The sequence below is a fragment of the Taudactylus pleione genome, unplaced genomic scaffold (assembly GCF_031769625.1).
Source record: "Taudactylus pleione unplaced genomic scaffold, aTauple2 ptg000086l, whole genome shotgun sequence".
NCBI classification, from domain to species: domain Eukaryota; kingdom Metazoa; phylum Chordata; class Amphibia; order Anura; family Myobatrachidae; genus Taudactylus; species Taudactylus pleione.
In genome coordinates, this window is record NW_028284488.1 from 13044717 (window position 1) to 13063801 (window position 19085).

Sequence of the window (19085 nt, forward strand, 5' to 3'; positions counted from 1 at the left end):
TAATTGATCATATCAATACTAACGACCGGAACCTAAACTTCACCACGCACCAAAGCATGACAGACGTTAACTTTCTAGACTTCCACATATTCATTGACCAAAACAAAATTCACACAAAAACATTCCAAAAACAGGTCGACGGTAACAGCTATATTCTATCAAACAGCGGCCACCACCCTATCTGGCTGCAAAACATTCCCACAGCACAATTTACACGCATGAGGAGAAACTGTACAAAACTAAAAGACTACCACAAATAAGGAGAACAACTGAAACAGCAGTTCATCGATAAAACTATATGACAAAACCAAAATACACGAGACATTCATTCAGATAAGCAAAAAAGACAGGACACAACTACTGGAATACAACAAAAAAACAAGTAAGACTGTATCAGAGAACACAATACCATTCATCACCCAATACAACTCAAATGCCACTTCAATTAGAACAATTATCAACAAACATTGGAACATACTACAAAAAGACAAAACACTGACACACATACTACCGACAAAACCACGGATCATCTACAGGAAAGCACCCAGCCTCAGGGACAACCTCACTAAAACAATTAACAATAGGAAATGAACAACCGAAAGATGGTTTCCACCACCAATGTTCTCCCCAGGCTGCTTTCTGCGGGCGCATCGCCCGGCAGAAACAGCCTACCGCCCAGCACTTTTCCCTGCCGACCCCTGCTGTGGAACGCTGGCCTCTGAAGTGACCAGAGACTAAAGAAGCCTCCGAGCGCTTCAGAGGCAAGCATTCCCAGTGATGCAGTGGGGGTAAAGTCATGGCGTCACCCGCGACATGAGGAGCCTGCCCCGCGTGCCTGCTGTTGGATCTAGTTAGATCCAGTCAGAGCGAGGCAGTGGGAGTATACCTCCTCCCCCACCCCCAATCACCAATGCCACCCCTCTTTGACATCGATCTACCATCTACACATACCATCCCACAGATGTAGATCCAACCACCGCCCTATCCTGTAAGTTGCACATCACCCAACCCTCCCCAACATTCCCGCCACCACACCACCAATACTACCCCTCCATGTAACGAACCACCCGACTATACATGGAACAATATCACATACCCACCACACACACACCCCTGCATCAACCCAAGCACCAATCCAACACTCCACTACAAGAACACTAGCCATACCCACTATGTTTGCCGCCCACACCACCAGAATACCCACTAACACAACACCAAGTGGCACACTACACGAGACACCTCCACTCCCACATGGGACCCACCATCCCTACCTATGGTACCTCATCCCCCCATTATCCCATCTTCCCACAATATCCCACCACAACGCATACCCGCCGACCCCTAGCTACCACTCTTTACACACACCACGCCACCTCCCCCGATACTTCTGATCACTCAAACCCCCCTCTCCCCCTGCACACGTCCAACACCGTATTATTGGCAATCTGCACGGCAATCCACTCATAGATCTCAATATTGCACAGTAAAGACGATATAAACATATCGCTACCATAGCCACCACCCTTCATCACAGATCTGTATTGACCTATCAATCATCCACTCGACAACCACACCCTCCACACACTCTATTGGCCCAACACAGCAGCACATGACCAGGTAGCCTCATTTAACCCCAACCAAACAGCAATCAGTAACTTTTACTCCTTGACAAAGGCCAAAAGGCAGACACGCGTTGGAGTCTCTTCCACAACCACCAATCCACGAACAAGCTCCGAACCTAGCTCACACGCCTGCACCCAACGCAGACGCGCTAAGCAGCCACCCGGGCAGCAACCACCCCCGGCTATGTACGAGCGCCGCACGGTCCAGCCTACGAAGGACACAGGCAGCATACACGTGCACGGCCGCATCACACGCTGACCGACCTAAGCACGGTTAGTCGGTTACCACAGTAACCAGTTCAGCACCCCCAACAAGCACACATCCTGGCAACACCAGCGACACAAGTGCCCCCAAGCACGACAATCGGACTGTCGCACGCAGGCTGAACTCAGATCAGCATGCAAAATTGCCTGGGCTATTTAAACCAGTAACTCCACATCATTTTTCTCAGAGGGAGCCCCCCATGGGGTGAAAAGCGTTAAAGGCTACAGGAGCTGCATGAGCAACTACATCTCATTTGGGGACCGCTTTCACACTGCAGACCCACCGACCAACTCAGCTACAGACCCCTGGAAGACCTGACCAGTTTACACCGGGACAACAACAACGGAGAAGGAAGGACATAGAGGAATGCCAGGGACATTCACTGAAAAGCAAATAAGTGGAGCGGCTACACTTAACGGTAAAATTAACCAGCGGAACGCCGGTGACTAAGACAACAGCAGAAGCGGTACAGCTGTCGGGGAACCACTAAAAGGCACTTTTACTTAGGATTAGGTTCTTGACTATTATTTAGAAAAAGCAAGTGCACCATCCACTATTTTAAGGCACAACTATAAATAAAGTGCAGAAGGCACTGGGGGCGATTCAGACCCAGACACTAAGCTGTGCTCTCTCGCAGCCAAGAGAGGCCGGGTATGCAAATTACACGATCGCACTGTCTTGTGTAAGGACGCCCTCTATGTCTTAGAGAGCGACAGCAGAGCGAACGCACGCCGGTATAAAGACGCCCACTTTTCTTTCTTAACACACGTCATCTCCAGGAAGTGTATGATATAATCAGAGCCATCGGAGCTGCACGCAGTGCTTGAGGTAGACCCTACCCCGCCGCAAGCACTGCAGGCTGAAATACAAACAAGTGACGTGTACAATGATGCTTCCATGCTAATTATGCACACCCATAAAACTCCATTTTGACGCCCAGACACGCCTGCGTTCGCAGCACCACTCCCCCGTTCACAAGCACCTTCCCCTGTTACCACCCACAAACGGCACTGTCACTCATAGTAGCATCCAGTCTGTGTACTACGAGCACAAAATTCCCGGACGCAGTGACTGGTTCTCGCATGTGTATTTTGACGCAAACGTGCGATAATCACTCATAGCGTGCGTCAGCTGCTTAGCGTCCGGGTCTGAATCAGGCCCCATTGCCTTTTAAAATGCTTGCGTTGCTCATTTTCATAAAAGTCATGGGCAGATATTCATCTGAGAACTATATATATGGACCATACAGTTTTCCAATACTAACTTGCTTTGGCGGACCATAGGGGCGAATTTAGAGATGTGCACTAACCTGATGGATAACGCACATCTCCGATTGTGCCGTTATGCACTGGCGCAAGACCCATACTGCGCATGTACGGGTCCTGCGTGATTGCACGCAGAGCGGCAGCAGACTGTCAGTGATTCGCCGTCTGCTGCAGTTTTTGGGCGGGGAGGGGGTGGTGACGGCTTCTGTTTCCCCAACCGGAGGAGTGTCACTGCCATTGGGGGGGGAGGGAAGAGGTCAGAATCTCCGTCGGCTAATGGAGATTTCCTGGCCTCTTTTGAGCAACTGCGTTCTCCGTATCAACATAAGACAGCATAAGTTGTACCTGTATAAAAGTATTTTATATATAGCCACTCTACACAAAAGTAATGTATTTTGCTAATAATAAAACTATTTATTTGTATTCATATGCACTAATAGAAAGGTATAATCAGAAATAGTACCTATACTCAGTGCCACCTTTTTAGATCTATCATCTAATTTCCTAAGGGAGGGGGGCTATATTAGAAAACTGCAGAAGAGTATTCTAATTAGGAAGCGCAGTCAGTCACCTTCACATCTTGTTCTAATTCTATTTTAATTATTAGTACAGTCCCAGAACACTGTATAGCTCTTCTTTTAGGAGTCTAGTCACAGCACTGTGAGCCTGATTCTGCAAGGATCGTAATTGCCAAGCTGCACGCAGGCTATAGATATATGCATGCAGGCAGCTTTGAAATTGTGACCCTTGCAGATATAGTAATGCAGCAGGAGGCATCATGCCTCCTGTACATTGCTTATCAGAGCTGCGTTGACCAACGCAGCATTGGATAATCTGTGTACTACCGGCCAGCTGCGGTGACCCATGGGGTCCCGCAGCCGGCCGCCGCAGTTTAGAGGAAGAGGCCAAGAAAACTTCAGCCAACGGAGATCCTGGCTTCTGCCCTCCCCTGCAACGGCAGCGACACGCCTCCATTTCGGGAAACGGAGGGCATCGCCGCCCCCTCTCCGTCCCCATACGGCAGCAGACTGTCAATCACTGACAGGTTGCTGCCAGTTTCTGTGAAGGCTTGCAGACCCGTTCTGCACATGTGCAGAACAGGTCTGGCGCCTGCGCAGATTCCCGAACATCAGGAATCTGCTGAATTAGGCCCTGTGTCACAGACACATTTTATTAAGTTATAGCCAAAATTGTTGCTATACCCACCTCCAGAGTCATAGATATTCCTCTTTTTCCCCATCAGTACTGTGTACAGCATTTATATAAAATTAATTGAATAAAATACACACGCTCATTTAAATATTTCTCATTTTCCCCCAAATACTGTTTTCCTATTATTACTCCTAAGAGGTTGAGCGCTGATGGTGTTTTTATCACAATCAAGATCAAAGGAGGGGAAAAAGGGATTCTACATATAATATAAAAAATTATCCACTGGCCAATGTAAAATAAATGACATGGTTATTACGAGAGGTGTGCAATAAATTTCCAAATGAATAAGAAGTATTAGATCTACAAATAATGTGAGCACTGGTTGTAATACTATTCCCCAGTGACGGTGTGCTGCTGCACGAGTGGTACGGTAGCTACATGACCAGTCTTGTCCACAAAACAGCTACCATTGCTTTGCCATGCTGCGCTCACGTGGTGGTGCACCTCTGTGGTGGTGCACCTCCAACTGGGGTCCACTGGCCCGACTGTTTGGTCTCGGGGTCGAAACTGGAGATCCAGGATTCATTGCCACTGATGATCTCCTAGACAGATTTTGAGCGACCACCATCAAACATGGCCAGCATGTTGCGACACCAAGTCTCCCAAACCTCCTTCTGCTCGCGGGTCAGCTGATGGGGCACCCAACATGCAGAAACTTTGCTCGCGACAAGCTTTTCGTGGAGTATCCAGCGGATAGATCCTGATGAGATGCCTATCTCCTATGCTAACTGGGCCACTGTCACCCTGGCATCCACCTCAACTGTAGCCCGCACAGCAGCAACATTATCCTCGGTGATGGTGGACACAGGTTGGGGGCAGCGCTAGTCTTCCAGGGACCGTCTCCCGCATGGAATTCTGCAAGCCACTCAACATAGTGGTTCGGGACGGTGCTTGCTCCACCAAAAGCAGTTTGCAGTCGATGAAATGTCTCCTGTTGTCGCAGAACTATCTTGTAGTTGTAGATCATGGCTCTCCAGTAGCTTCTGTTGAGCTCCATAAGGAGTTTGTGAAGAAAGAGAACAATCTAACTTTGGTGTGCAGTGCTGCTTATAGACGACCATTGCAAAATAAACAATGTGGGTATTATCATTATCTTTATGACTGGATCTGCCAACCAATCAAAAATGTGGGGAATATTTCAAACCATTTCCCATATATGTGATTAGTTGGCCAGTGTCACCATTTAGATGTCCAGTCTAGGAAACCTTGTTTATTAACTGGGTCACAACTCCATATTAATTTACCTTATGGAAGTTACACCACCATGCTGTAAATACATTTATTTAAAATAATGCAAAGAGTTTTCATGTATGTTCGGTAAACTCTGGAAATTTTACAATATTCCTATATAGTCTCTCATTGTTCCCACTGTCAGCTGCAGCACGGCTACAACCTAAACTAAACAACAGTTTGGATAGAAGAGCTTGGTAAAGGCATCGGGTAGGCCGTGCCCTTGAAAATGACAAGAGGCCCGGGTACTGAAGGGGTGTGGCCAAACCTGGTGGTTGACCACGCACCCTCTGGAAAAAAGAAACCCTTGTGCTACAAAGGGGACAGTTGCCCCCCTCAGCAGCTAGCTTGGGTCCAGGTAATTACAGATTATTACCCACCCACCTCTCCCAGCAGGTAACAATGAAGTTTAGAAAATAAAAAAGTGTAGCCAGCTATTGCATATAAAGATCTATACAATTATTATATCAATAAACAAAAATGTTGGCTTAACAGTGGGCTACTAATATAGACAAATAATAATTAGTGCTTGTTCAATAAGAAAAGTTAGGCTTTTTTAAATTTTGTAATAGTATCTTTTAACTAACCTGGAGAGTCTGTTGTTTGCTCTTGTGTTGTGTGATCATACGTAGTTGTTTGTTTTATGGTAGGAGTCTGTCCAGGATCTTGCGTTAATTGCGTTGTTTTTGAATTGGATGTAAAGGTCTCATGGATCTGCTCTGTTGATGTTGATACATTTGCTGTGAATGTCTTTATTTGTGTAGATGATGAAGGGGAAGCATGACTTGGGTTTGACCCTAGATACAATATTAGTTATATATATCAGTTAAAAAAAAAAAGTTCTGTAAGTATAATTATTCATGTCTACACTTATTTTTTGTATATTTTAATAGTATTATTCTAAAATATAAATGCCTAATGCATTTATGTACACATATACACTCACTACTTACAGAGAGAAGGAAGTTGAGATAGGTGGCTGTACACAAGCTGCAGAATTAGTTTGGAACCAAAGGGTTGGAGAAAAATTAGGGTAAGAGTTTCTTTAGAATTGGTGAAATGGAATTTTGTCCTGGGAACCCACTATACGATGTGTGTACCAGCGACAGGACGACGCAATGTAACAATACATCGCGCACGCCGTACACACTTCACAATCCAATGTACGACAGCACGATATATCGTTACATGCTGCATTTAGAAGCATCACATCGTTCATTGCATTGTCCCATCTGCTATGCAGCACAGCAGATGGGACAATGCGATAAACGACCATCGCGAGCAACGAATCGGGTGTACACACTGCACGTTCCATACGATATATCGCTCTGATACGCGATGGGACGATATAGAGTATGACGGATAATATAGTGTGTACCAAACTTTGGAGGTATCCCTATAGAAATTAATCGGTTTTACCTAAGTTGGGTTACACAAGCATATTTAATTCTCAGCATTTTAAACCAGCAGGAAAACAGCTAGAGCAAATATAAGCATATGATTACTTTTGCTTCTGCACCTCTCACAGGAACAATTAAACTGCTGCCTAAAATCTGCTTAAATATTCTGAAAAGGTCTCAGGCAACGTTCTGTGCTGGCATGACAAACACTGGAAAATGCTGAAGATAGCCGATATGTGGCCGGCGGCCATAGGAAAACTGAGTGTTGGTTTATAGTAGTAGCTCCTTCTGCTGCATCGTTTTCATGTTCTTCTTAACATACTCTCCTACTGACATATATGGGCCTTGCCTAGGTGTATAATATAAGCATATTTCCCTCATAGGTAAAATTCTTCATATAGTGCATTTGGGGCCTGATTCAGTTTTGGGAATAGAGTAAGATAGAGCAAGTAATTGTGTACATGGGACAAATCATGTTGTAACGCAAGGGGTACAAATACATACCATGTTTTTGCATGTGGGGTAAATACTGGCTGCTTTTGCATGTAGCCCACAAATGCTAGACAGCTTTATTATTACACTGCAATTTAGATGTCAGTTAGGACACACTCTTCCCAAATCTAAATGTCTCTGCACAATTTACATCTGCCCCACCTGCAGTACAGCATGGTTTCACCAAGATGCAGTTACATGCTCTGTCTAAAGCTGGCCACACACTAGACCAACTTACATCCAATCAGCCAACTTGTTGATTGGTTGGAATGAAAATCTGGTAAGGTATGGGAGCAAATGACAATCAGCAATTTGCTCCCAAACGCCGGAAAATGGACAAAAACTGTTGTTTGAACAAATTGTTTGGATCAAACATTTAACAAACTTGTCTGACATTTAACAAACTTTTTCTGGCATCTAGGAGCAAATTGCTGATCTTCATTTACTCCCATACGTTACCAGATTTTCATTCCAACCAATCAACTAGTTGGCTGGTTGGACAGATAATCTTTAGATGTGTGGCCAGCTTTACTCTATACCCAACTCTGAATCAGGCCCATGGTCTGCCAGAGAACCACTGATCTAAATAATTGCTTTAAAAGCATGTACATATACTGTATACTGTTCATATAAAGTTGCACAAAAAAGTGGCTTTGATAGTAAAGATTTTTTTTAGTTTTGTTTTCATGCAAGAGCTTTTTTCCCAATCTAAGTTCTGAGTGACTGAAACAGCTGAAATTATATGGTAAACAATTCAAAAAGTATATATCCAGTAGATACAGTATATATATATATTGAAAAGAATTGCCAGTTTAAATTTCCTTTTTGCTGTCACCCATTTGCTGTACTGCTACATTGCTATAAACAAACCTGGAAAGTCAGTTGGTTGTCCCGATGTTGTGTGACATCTTGTGGGAGTAAGTCCAGAATCATGCGGTAATTGCGTTACTTTTGCCTTCGATGTAGGTGTCTCAGGGGTCTTCGCTGCTGGTGTTGTTAGCCCTTGTGTCTCTACGCAGGTAGATGACACAGTGGAGACAGAGCTTGGACTTGACCCTAGAGAAAGGGTTTGAAATATATATATAAAATTTGAAGCACAAAACAGTCATCTTTACGACTACAGCATCTGTATGTACCTTTTTATTGACATTTTAATGTGATTATTCTATCACATAAAGTAACAGAATCGATGGGCACACATCCAAAAAAAGAAACACAAACTACAATGGACCAATAAAACATTTCAACTTCTTGGTTTTTAATTTACACAAAGAAAACACAATTTTAAAACTTTTACATTCTTATGCCAAACAATATTGCTTATTTACTAACATTTCATTTAAATGCAAAAGCTGTACTGAATCACAGTAACCAATCAGAAATGATTATTTTTTAATTCAAGTCACAAAAGTTACAGTGCTGTATAACTGTGATGCGCAATAACATTGTGGACCATGGGCCTGATTCAGCACGGATCGCAATTGCAACCGCATACACAGAACGGCCGATTGTTGCACACTGCGCATGCACTGCATGTGTGCGGTGATCGCACTGCGATTACGCATGCAGACAGGAATCCATTGCAGAGTGAGTGACAGGCTGCGAGCGTTTGGGGGTGGTGATAGGGGAGTAGTTGGAGAAACGCAGGGGTGCCTGTCCGTTTGAACGCCGTTGTATGGACGTGCATAAATTAGCCACTGCGATTCCATATGCAGCTTGTGTACTCACTGCGTGCGATGAGACTCGCAATTTCTGCGATGGGTCAGAGCTGCTGTAATTGTTCGTGCGGGCCGATGTGCTTCGATGTTACCATCATGTATGACAAAAGGGAGCTGAGCAGTGACTATTTTAGTTCAGGTGGAAGTAGTTCAGGTGAGCGGTTACGCTGGGAAGTGTGTGGCTGTTGGGAAATAATGCACAGTCATGTGATCTAGTGTGTCCAATCATGTTAGGGCAATGCCATCATTACAGCACACTACTTTACATGGGAACTATGCCACTACTCCACGCCCAAACTGTCCCAATATCATTTTTCTTTTTGACTAGCACATCTACATGGCAAGACCTTTATTTTGATACTGCAACCATATTGTTTACGTTCAGCCGTTCTCTCAAAATACGTCTCACAGTAAAAAAAACCTTATAGAATTAATATATAGATATTACAGCCTGAGCTAGGCAAATGACAGAAGCTATTTGGTTGCTATGAGCAACCTCTCCACTTCCCTCCAAGAGTTATTAAATCTCTCCCCCCCTCTCCCCCAAAAAGACTGTTAACAGTGCTTAATCAGTGCTTAATTTGACAATATCTGAATGAGAGGTCATGCATGAGTATAACAGGGACAAGCCATAAATCGGGAAACACACACACTCAGCATAACCAGGTAGTTTTACAGACTATTATCAATGTTATTGGGTAAGTCATGGTTACACAGTCGATTACTTAATGTGAACGCCTTACAATTCTGCTAGCCTCCAGCAGGTATTAGAATACCCAACTTTGTGTGGGTTCACCAAGAATACTTTATCATACTGCCATGGAATATAAGCACCCAAATACTGCTAGGACTGGAAACATTTTCACATTCTTAGATCCTCAAATGTAGCATTCATATATAGAATAGATTGTTACATACATTTGTTTAAATATTGTTAGATACAAATTGTTATTGATAAAATGTGAGACAAGTTTTACGATATTTTAGCATAAAAAAATTCTTCGAAAAATAAATCGAAGTTTGGAAACAAATTTTGTTTTTGATAAAAAACAATTAGAAAAGGCTGTTTTTAAATTATGAACCTTAAAAATGTTCTAGTCGTACATGTTAGGTACATAAAATCAAAGATATGTAGCCAATACCACACCCTCAGACCCCATCAGTGTAAAGGATGTTCTGGTAGAAATGGTGGAAGATCTAGGTTATATGTTATCTGTGTGTGGCATACTCCTCTTGTGGATTGTGTATATATATATATATATATATATATATATATATATATATATATATATGTATGTTGCGTGGGAAGCGTAGGTGCATGTCTATGCGGATGGGAGTATGGTGCAGATGTGAGACTAGTGGTGGCTTGGTTGCATTGGTGGGTAATTGGAGTATTTAGTAGGTGGATTGGGGACAATCCTTGATTAGTGGAAACATTTTTATGATAATTGGGAATAGGCATCAGGTGGAACTTTATGAAGGCTATTAACAAGTTTTTGCAGAAAAGCCATTATTGCTGCATTTCTGCAGCTGCTTTCTTACTGATGCTCCTTCAGCTCTTCTTGAATATGTCCTATGAGCCTCACAATCTTTGGAACTGGATTCTTCCTCTAAGGGGGGGCGGATTGTTCTAGAAGCTTCCCACTCCTCAGCAGATGGATTCTGATGTGGCCATTTGAGGGAACATACAGTGCAAATCCCACTTCTCAATGCTGCTTGCACTGGCTCTCTGGTAAGGTTTATGGTCTCCCCATTTTCCTGGAGTCTTCAATATCTTTAATGTTCCCCAAATTCCTGTAAAGAGAAAATATCATGTAACACAACAATAACACATCCTGCAAACCACTCATATTTGTATTATGTAATAGAATTACAAATCCATACTTACTGCCCCTCTCCATGCAGCATCTGAGGAACTGGCATTTCTTAAAATAAGACTGCATCCTCATTTTCTTGCTTGTGGGACTGCTCCATTGGCACTGGAAGACTGTTAGGGATCTCAAACAGCTTCTAGCAGATTTTCACTACATCCAGCCTTGCAGCTGTCACTGGAGTTAGGTGTGCATGAGTCATGAAACTCGAGGTCCCCCCACTGCCTGGATACGTAAAGCCACATTAATATTGACCATTACTTTTATCAACTTTCTGAATACTGTTCTTTTCTGTCAATGCTCCATCCTCAGCACACTAAGGCCCCCATTTACCAACAAGTTTTATCATCAAAATGAGTGATAAATTTCACTGTGTATGATAAATGGTGCTCCAGCCAATCAGCTCCCAACTGTCATCTTTCTAACAGTTGGGAGCTGATTGATTGGAGCACCATTTATCACACACAGTGAAATTTATCACTCGTTTTGGTGATATAACCCGTTAGTAAATGAGGCCCTATGTCAGTGATTCAGGAAGTTGTCCTGGCAGGAGGTCACATGCAACCTTAACAATGCTTTCTGAATGCTATGGTAGGCATTTGCAAGTGTTACAAGGAAATATCATAGCATGTTCACACTGCAAATACTGAACACCATGAGATTCTTATGTTGGTCACATCATCCCTCACAATGTTTTTGAAGAGTAGTTACTTAGATTATTTCCACATATTAAAAATAGAACATAAAACATAGTCCCTGTCAGTTTGAGGGGTGATATATTTTTATTATACAAGTTAGGCATTTCAGCTAATTATTAAAGACTACATACCTCAAAACGGTCCTGATTGAATGTGAAAAGACCTCCTTTGTGGACTCCCAGTCAACGCTGCTCTGCATAGCAGTATTCAAAAGTAGGCGTTAGGTGAGGGAAAGAGGACATGGAGCTATCCAGCATATTGGATTTGCTGATCATGTCCCAGTGATGTTTGACAATTTTCCTGTGTCATCTGTCCCAATTACCCAACTTTAACGGTTGTGAGGTATGGAGAATATTGTGCCACAGCTATACATAGATACACTTTTTTTTTTTTTTACAAAAAATTTAATTTTTATTGACGATCCGCAATATAACCAGATACAAACAAACAATCTTAGAAGTTATTATTCCAAACATATAAAACAAAGTAAAATATAAAATAAGGAGGAGGGAAAAACACCAATAATAAGGGTACATCCAAAAAAAATAAAAAAAACACATAGCAAATAGACACATCTGAAACATATAGCACATGATCACCAACATTTAGAAAAGCAATACTCATAATAAAGAATAAAAAAACACAAAGTTGAGTCAGAATGAAAATCCAATCCCCATCCCTAATCGGATCGTAAGGGAGACTTAACTTACTTGAAATCTGCTTAATTAATTTAAATGAACTTAAGTCCCGGCTATACCAACAGGTGCTCTAGCATTTGCCCTATAATCACTCCACCCAAACCACTTCATTAATGGGTTAGTAGCTGAGGAGTAGGACACGCCAGCGGTTTCAAAATCACAGTGCGTTTGTACTTTATTTTCTATAACAGTAAGATTTGGTAAAAGATCCGAATGCCAATGGTAAGCAATAAGGGCTTTAGTGGCAATAAAATATGGTCCATCACAAACCCGGCTCCAGAAGCCACAGCTCCTTCGTGGAAATTAAATAATGCTACAAGGGGACCTGGGGGTACAGGAGTCACAGTTACTGTAGAGATTAACTCAAAAACTTGATGCCACAACTGTTTAAGTTTCAGGCAAGCCCAGAAAATGTGGTAAAGGTCCCATACCTGACTATAGTTTCGCCACCATTGATTAGAAATTGAAGACCATATTTTGTGTAATCTATCAGGGGTCAAACACAGCCGATGAATCAGTTTGTGAATCATCTTGGCATGCGAGATACATTTAGAAGAGGTAAAACACATGCGGAATATAGAGCGCCAATCATATTGTATAAGGGAGGGCAGATGTACTAAGCTCTGGAAAGTGGAGAGTGATAAACTACCAGCCACTCAGCTCCTAACTGTCATGTTACAGGCTGTGTTTGAAGAATGACAGTGACCCCTTCCCGGTGGCTGCAAGTGTTTGGTTGGTCGGCTGATCCCCTGTACACACAGCACGATGGACAGATATCTACAGATATATCTGCCTTCGGTGGTGCAGCACAGCCAACGGGATATGTCTGTAAACTACGTCGTTCACAGACATAACGCTGGTACACACTGGCCGACAGGCACACAATATATTGGGCGATCAATTAATCGGCCAATATATCTGCCAGTGTGTAGCCAGCATAAGTCTTATTTTATCAGTATTTTTATCAGGAAATACTACACTATCAGGTGCATATGTATAACACGTGCAGTTATACACACCTACAGCTATTTCTATTGTGCTCAGTTCTCTAATGAAAACTAATATTGCCTTCAGAAACACTTAGCTTCCATGACGGGATAGATGACAACATACACTGAGGAGACAAATACTGCCTATATCTCTTTAGCTATAAGTCAAAGGTTAACTGACTGCAGTCATTTGTAACTATTACGGCCCGTATTCAATATGTTTCGCACCCAAGATACATTTTCACCTGCCAGACTTTTCGCCTACATCGCGTGTTTTGCAGGCGAAAAAGTATCAAGCGCCTCCCCGCTTATCCCCGTATTCAATTTGAAAGGACGTGAAAACGGCACCTGGTGAAACTGGTGAAAAAACCTGTCCGATTTGGGGAAATCAGCCTGAGACCCTACAAAAGATGCACTGACATGGGGGTTCACTATGGGTACCCCCGAATAGCCCTGCTGAAGGTATTTGGCCACTTTAAATGGTCTCAATAGGTGCTATATAGTGTTTTTGCAGTGGTGAAGAATAGCATTAAGCAGTTTTTTTTGTTGAAAATAACTAGTCCCAGCAAATTTGGGGTACTTGAAAATGGGGGGTAGCATATTTAAAAGTTCCGAAAGTGGGGTTTAAAAAAAAATCATGAAAAATCCACCTGCCGCAAGCACCTGCAATCCAAAAAACACCTGGTCCATACTTGGTGTCCCCCCTGGAGTCTATTTAGCTAGTTTTTAACTTTGTCCCCCAACTTTGGCATTTTCGCCCCCAAAATGAAAGTCATTTTTTGGGGTGTTCTTAAGTCTTTTTTAAGATTTTTTTGATGCAGTTTACCTTTGGGGGACTGTCTTAAGGCTGCACGGGGGTTCCCGCAATGTTGTACCCCAAAACCCAAATTCTGCACTTTTTTCCGCCTGCTATTCATAGGTGAAACTTTTCGCCTATTACATTGCATTGACTTTCCGCCTAGGCGGAAAGTCTTTGAAATTGAATACGGCGATACTTTTCCGCATGGCGAAATGACGTCATCAGCAAAACTTTTTCGCTGATCTCGGCTTTTCACTCCAAACTGAATACGGGCTTAAGAGTCCATTAGTGACTTTTGAATTTGTATTGTTGTAAACTAGATTAATAATCCATATTAACAGTATCAGTACAAATTGAAATAAATTGATTTTCGTAGTCTAAAGCAGTGGTTTTCAACCGCTGTGCCAGCGCGGTCAGAACAGTCTGTCACAATACAGATCTGCGGACCAGGCAGCGCTGACGCAGAGTTCCTCTGGGTGACCTGCCTAGATGTGGTGGCGTGACATCACAGGTCACACACGCCGCATTGCCAGCAGCCCGTCATGCCCGCTCCGCAAGACAGCTCTCCCTCCCTCCCACATGCTCTCACGCTGCTGACATCTCTGCACTGACAGGGAGGTATGTGGCAATCAATGTGGTTCATATATTTCTGTGAGGGCAGCCAAGGATTTTATTTTTTTTGTGTGGGAATGTGGTTTATATCTATTCTGTGTGGCCTGTCAATGGGATTGTTTTTCCTGAGGGGAGTAATGTATGTGCATTTTATTCCTGTGGGGGCCAATGTATGTGCATTTTATTCCTGTTGGGGCCAATGTATGTGCATTTTATTCCTGTGGGGGCCAATGTATGTGCATTTTATTCCTGTGGGGGCCAATGTATGTGCATTTTATTCCTGTGGGGGCCAATGTATGTGCATTTTATTCCTGTGGGGGCCAATGTATGTGCATTTTATTTCTGTGGGGGCCAATGTATGTGCATTTTATTTCTGTGGGGGCCAATGTATGTGCATTTTATTCCTGTTGGGGCCAATGTATGTGTATTTTATTCCAGTTGGGGCCAATGTATGTGCATTTTATTCCTGTGGGGGCCAATGTATGTGCATTTTATTCCTGTGGGGGCCAATGTATGTGCATTTTATTCCTGTGGGGGCCAATGTATGTGCATTTTATTTCTGTGGGGGCCAATGTATGTGCATTTTATTCCTGTTGGGGCCAATGTATGTGTATTTTATTCCTGTTGGGGCCAATGTATGTGCATTTTATTCCTGTGGGGGCCAATGTATGTGCATTTTATTCCTGTGGGGGCCAATGTATGTGCATTTTATTCCTGTGGGGGCCAATGTATGTGCATTTTATTTCTGTGGAGGCCAATGTATGTGCATTTTATTAATGTGGGGGCTAATGTAGGTGGGTTTTATTCCTGTGGGGGTCAATGTATGTGCATTTTATTCCTGTGTGGCCCAATGTATGTGTGTTTTATTTCCCTGGGGCCAATGTATGTGCATTTTATTCCTGTGGGGGCCAATGTATGTGCATTTTATTTCTGTGGGGGCCAATGTATGTGCATTTTATTTCTGTGGGGACCAATGTATGTGCATTTTATTCCTGTTGGGGCCAATGTATGTGCATTTTATTCCTGTGGGGGCCAATGTATGTGCATTTTATTCCTGTTGGGGCCAATGTATGTGCATTTTATTCCTGTTGGGGCCAATGTATGTGCATTTTATTCCTGTGGGGGCCAATGTATGTGCATTTTATTCCTGTTGGGGCCAATGTATGTGCATTTTATTCCTGTGGGGGCCAATGTATGTGCATTTTATTCCTGTGGGGGCCAATGTATGTGCATTTTATTTCTGTGGGGGCCAATGTATGTGCATTTTATTGATGTGGAGGCCAATGTATGTGCATTTTATTAATGTGGGGGCTAATGTAGGTGGGTTTTATTCCTGTGGGGGTCAATGTATGTGCATTTTATTCCTGTGTGGCCCAATGTAGTGTGCTTTATTTCCCTGGGGCCAATGTAGTGTGTTTTGTTCCTGTGAAGGCCAATGTAGTGTGATTTTTTTTAATGTGGGAGCCAATGTGTATGTTTTTCATAGGTTGCGCACACCGCATCGCCGGATAGTGTGCCTTGGCAATTTGAAAATCTTGCGTAGTGCGCCTCAAGTTGAAAAGGGTTGCAAAATCACTGGTTTAAAGTAGGCATGAGCGAGTTCGGATTTTAGAAATCAGAAACTCCCCCCCCCCCGCCCCCCGATCCAAGCCGGGAACCTAGTCATGCTCAGGTTTTCCCGCCTGGCTCAGAACTGAAATCGAGGCAAAACGTCATCATCCAGCTGTCGGATTCTTGCGGGTTTTGGATTCTATAAAAGGTCCCTGCGTCTGCACAATTTTTCATTCTGACTGTGGACAGTGAAGAGGGATGGTGGGGGTTGCTGTGCTGGTGCTGCTGTTGTACATAGGGGCTGTGTCCAAAGTCCATAGGGGCTGGCTGGGCTGTGTTGTGCAGTGCTGTTGTCCCATAAAGGCTGTGTTGTCCATAGGAGCTGGCTGGGCTGTGTTGTGCAGTGCTGTTGTCCCATAAAGGCTGTGTTGTCCATAGGAGCTGTGTGCAGACAGAAGAGGGGGGGCTTCAGTGGCTCCTGTGTGACTGTAGTCCTAAAGAGGTGCTGTAGTGTTGTCCAGGGGGTGCTCTGTCCATCAGGGGTGCTCCCCACAAATGCAAAACATTATTTTTTTCTGTTTGTGTGCGTGTTAGCCGCACGTGCATCAACAAAGTAGCAGCGCCAAGCATGCGTCTGTGTCATACGTCAAGGGCCGGCTGGTCTGTTGAAGGGCGGTGTAACCCCCCAAAGTGCCCAAAAAAATGAAAACATTTAAAAAGTGTTTATTTTTTCTGTGTTTGTGTGCGCGTTAGCCGCACGTGCATCAACAAAGTAGCAGCACCAAGTATGTACTGTTTGGGGCCTAGTTTTTCAAACTGCCATCCTGTCTGTCACTCCTAGATGGGCCATGTGTTTGTGCAGCCCACTTGTGTCGCTTAGCATAGTCATCCAGCTACCTCAGTGCAACCTTTTTGCCTAAAAACAATATTGTGAGGGGTTTAGAACAGACTGGAAATTAGTGGAAATGAATGTTATTGGAGGTTAATAATAGCGTAGATTCAAAACACAAAACCCAATACACGGAAGAGTGGTTTTGGCAAAACAATCCAGATCCAAAATATGAAGAAAGATCCAGATCCAGAATCAAAACACGAAAAGTGGCCGGTGCACACCCTTAGTCTAAAAAGTATCCTTACAAACAGGTATACTAAGGATGTTTCAAACTAAGACTCTCAGTTTATCACAGGGCATTGTATCTAGGGCCCCTTTGGTTAGTAAGTTAGTTGTATCTGTCATAGCAGGTAGATAGGAAAGCTTTATACTTACAAATTGCACCACCAAAAAACACTTACACTCAGGGGTCAATTGAATTAGCCACCAGTTGGCTCGCAGCAAAAGTAAGTGCAGCCATATGGCACACTTACATTAGCCCATGAGGCTGCATACAAAAAATACACAAGTCTGTGGTTAGATGATGGCGAGATGAGGAGCCGACGCAACAGCACTTTGCTCTGCTTGCACCTAATTGAATCAACCCCTTAAAATACTGAAGGATTATATATATAAAAAAAAAAAAATCACATAAGGTGGCATTTACACAGTTGGGATGGGAAGGGGCGGGGATTTTAAACAAGTAGAGATGATTTATTATGCTTTATTCGAAACTTATAAAATCGCAGGTGTTGGGTATCCAGTCATTTTAAAATGAAAATTGCAATTCTCTAAACCTAGTGTAGCATGGCATCATATCTTCAGTTTCTCAGGATTATATACCCTATGCAAATATATGTAAACCTATATTGAAAGTCCTTAACAGTACAAAAAATATCAAAAGCAAAATCAACAGGTGTGCAATAGTTAGACACTAATCGCCGCAATAATACTTACTGTAGTTGTAGGGCATCCAGCAGGGGCGTAGCATAGCAACATTTTAAAGAGGGCACCATAGCTTCTTGAAACAATTCTCTCGGCAGTGCTCCACCTGAGTGGACTTGCCTAGTGCTCCCCAGGGGTGCGTGCTTACTGATACCAATCAATTTAATTTTCTATTTTTTTACATTTATGAATTCCACCCAAGCACTGGTTCGCCAGTATCAATAGGCAGTGACTGAAAGCACAGCTCATCTTCAGTTAGTCGTCCTGACCCTCCATCCATAATGCCTCAGAGGTGCGCGGGGAATGCTGGGAGGTGTGACATCATCGCCCGTCCCAGCAGGCATGGAACATTGTACTGCAGTGCTTGGAGACAGGAGAGACGGCCGCACATGGGGAATGCTGGGAGATGTGACGTGACCTTCCCACCCAGCAAGCAGGGTATTGGCAGACACTATGATGGTAGGTGGCAGTGGTGTGCAATTGAGATTAGTCCACATGGCAGATGATTTAACCAGGTGATGGTTTATTACCCAGGTAGGAACAGGTAAACACAAGTTTAAAAGCAGGTTTAGGTTATCTGGGTTGTCCATTTATAGCCAGGACCGTTTGTAGGTTTTGCTGGGTGTTGTGGTGCACCAGGTATGCACACTCACTGTACTTCTTAAATGCAGTGGTGGCGCAGGTCAGAGGTAATCTCTACGGCAACAGCCGCTCTGGGTCCCAGAGCCCAGTAGCTGCAGTAGTAAACAGAGGCAGTGCAGAGAACTCCTCTAACATAGGGAACACTGTTCTGTAGTTTGAGGTAAGTGCTGGGTGCAAGGTGAGGTGGGCCTGGGGGCGCGACTCG

General features: G+C 43.4%; 1 protein-coding gene across 4 annotated transcripts in view; it reads right to left on the reverse strand.

Moving 5' to 3' along the window:
• The window catches only part of IL15RA (interleukin 15 receptor subunit alpha), an 87979-nt gene that overhangs the window by 13259 nt on the left and 55635 nt on the right, over positions 1 to 19085 (reverse strand). For 3 of the 4 annotated variants that reach the window (XM_088468902.1, XM_088468901.1, XM_088468903.1), the window contains 2 exons: positions 8357 to 8542; positions 6182 to 6391 (listed from right to left, as the gene is read on the reverse strand). In XM_088468902.1, the coding sequence (XP_088325028.1) occupies positions 6182 to 6391; positions 8357 to 8542 (396 nt within the window). The remainder of the gene's footprint in view (positions 1 to 6181; positions 6392 to 8356; positions 8543 to 19085) is intronic. The other variant, XM_088468904.1, reaches the window with a different exon arrangement.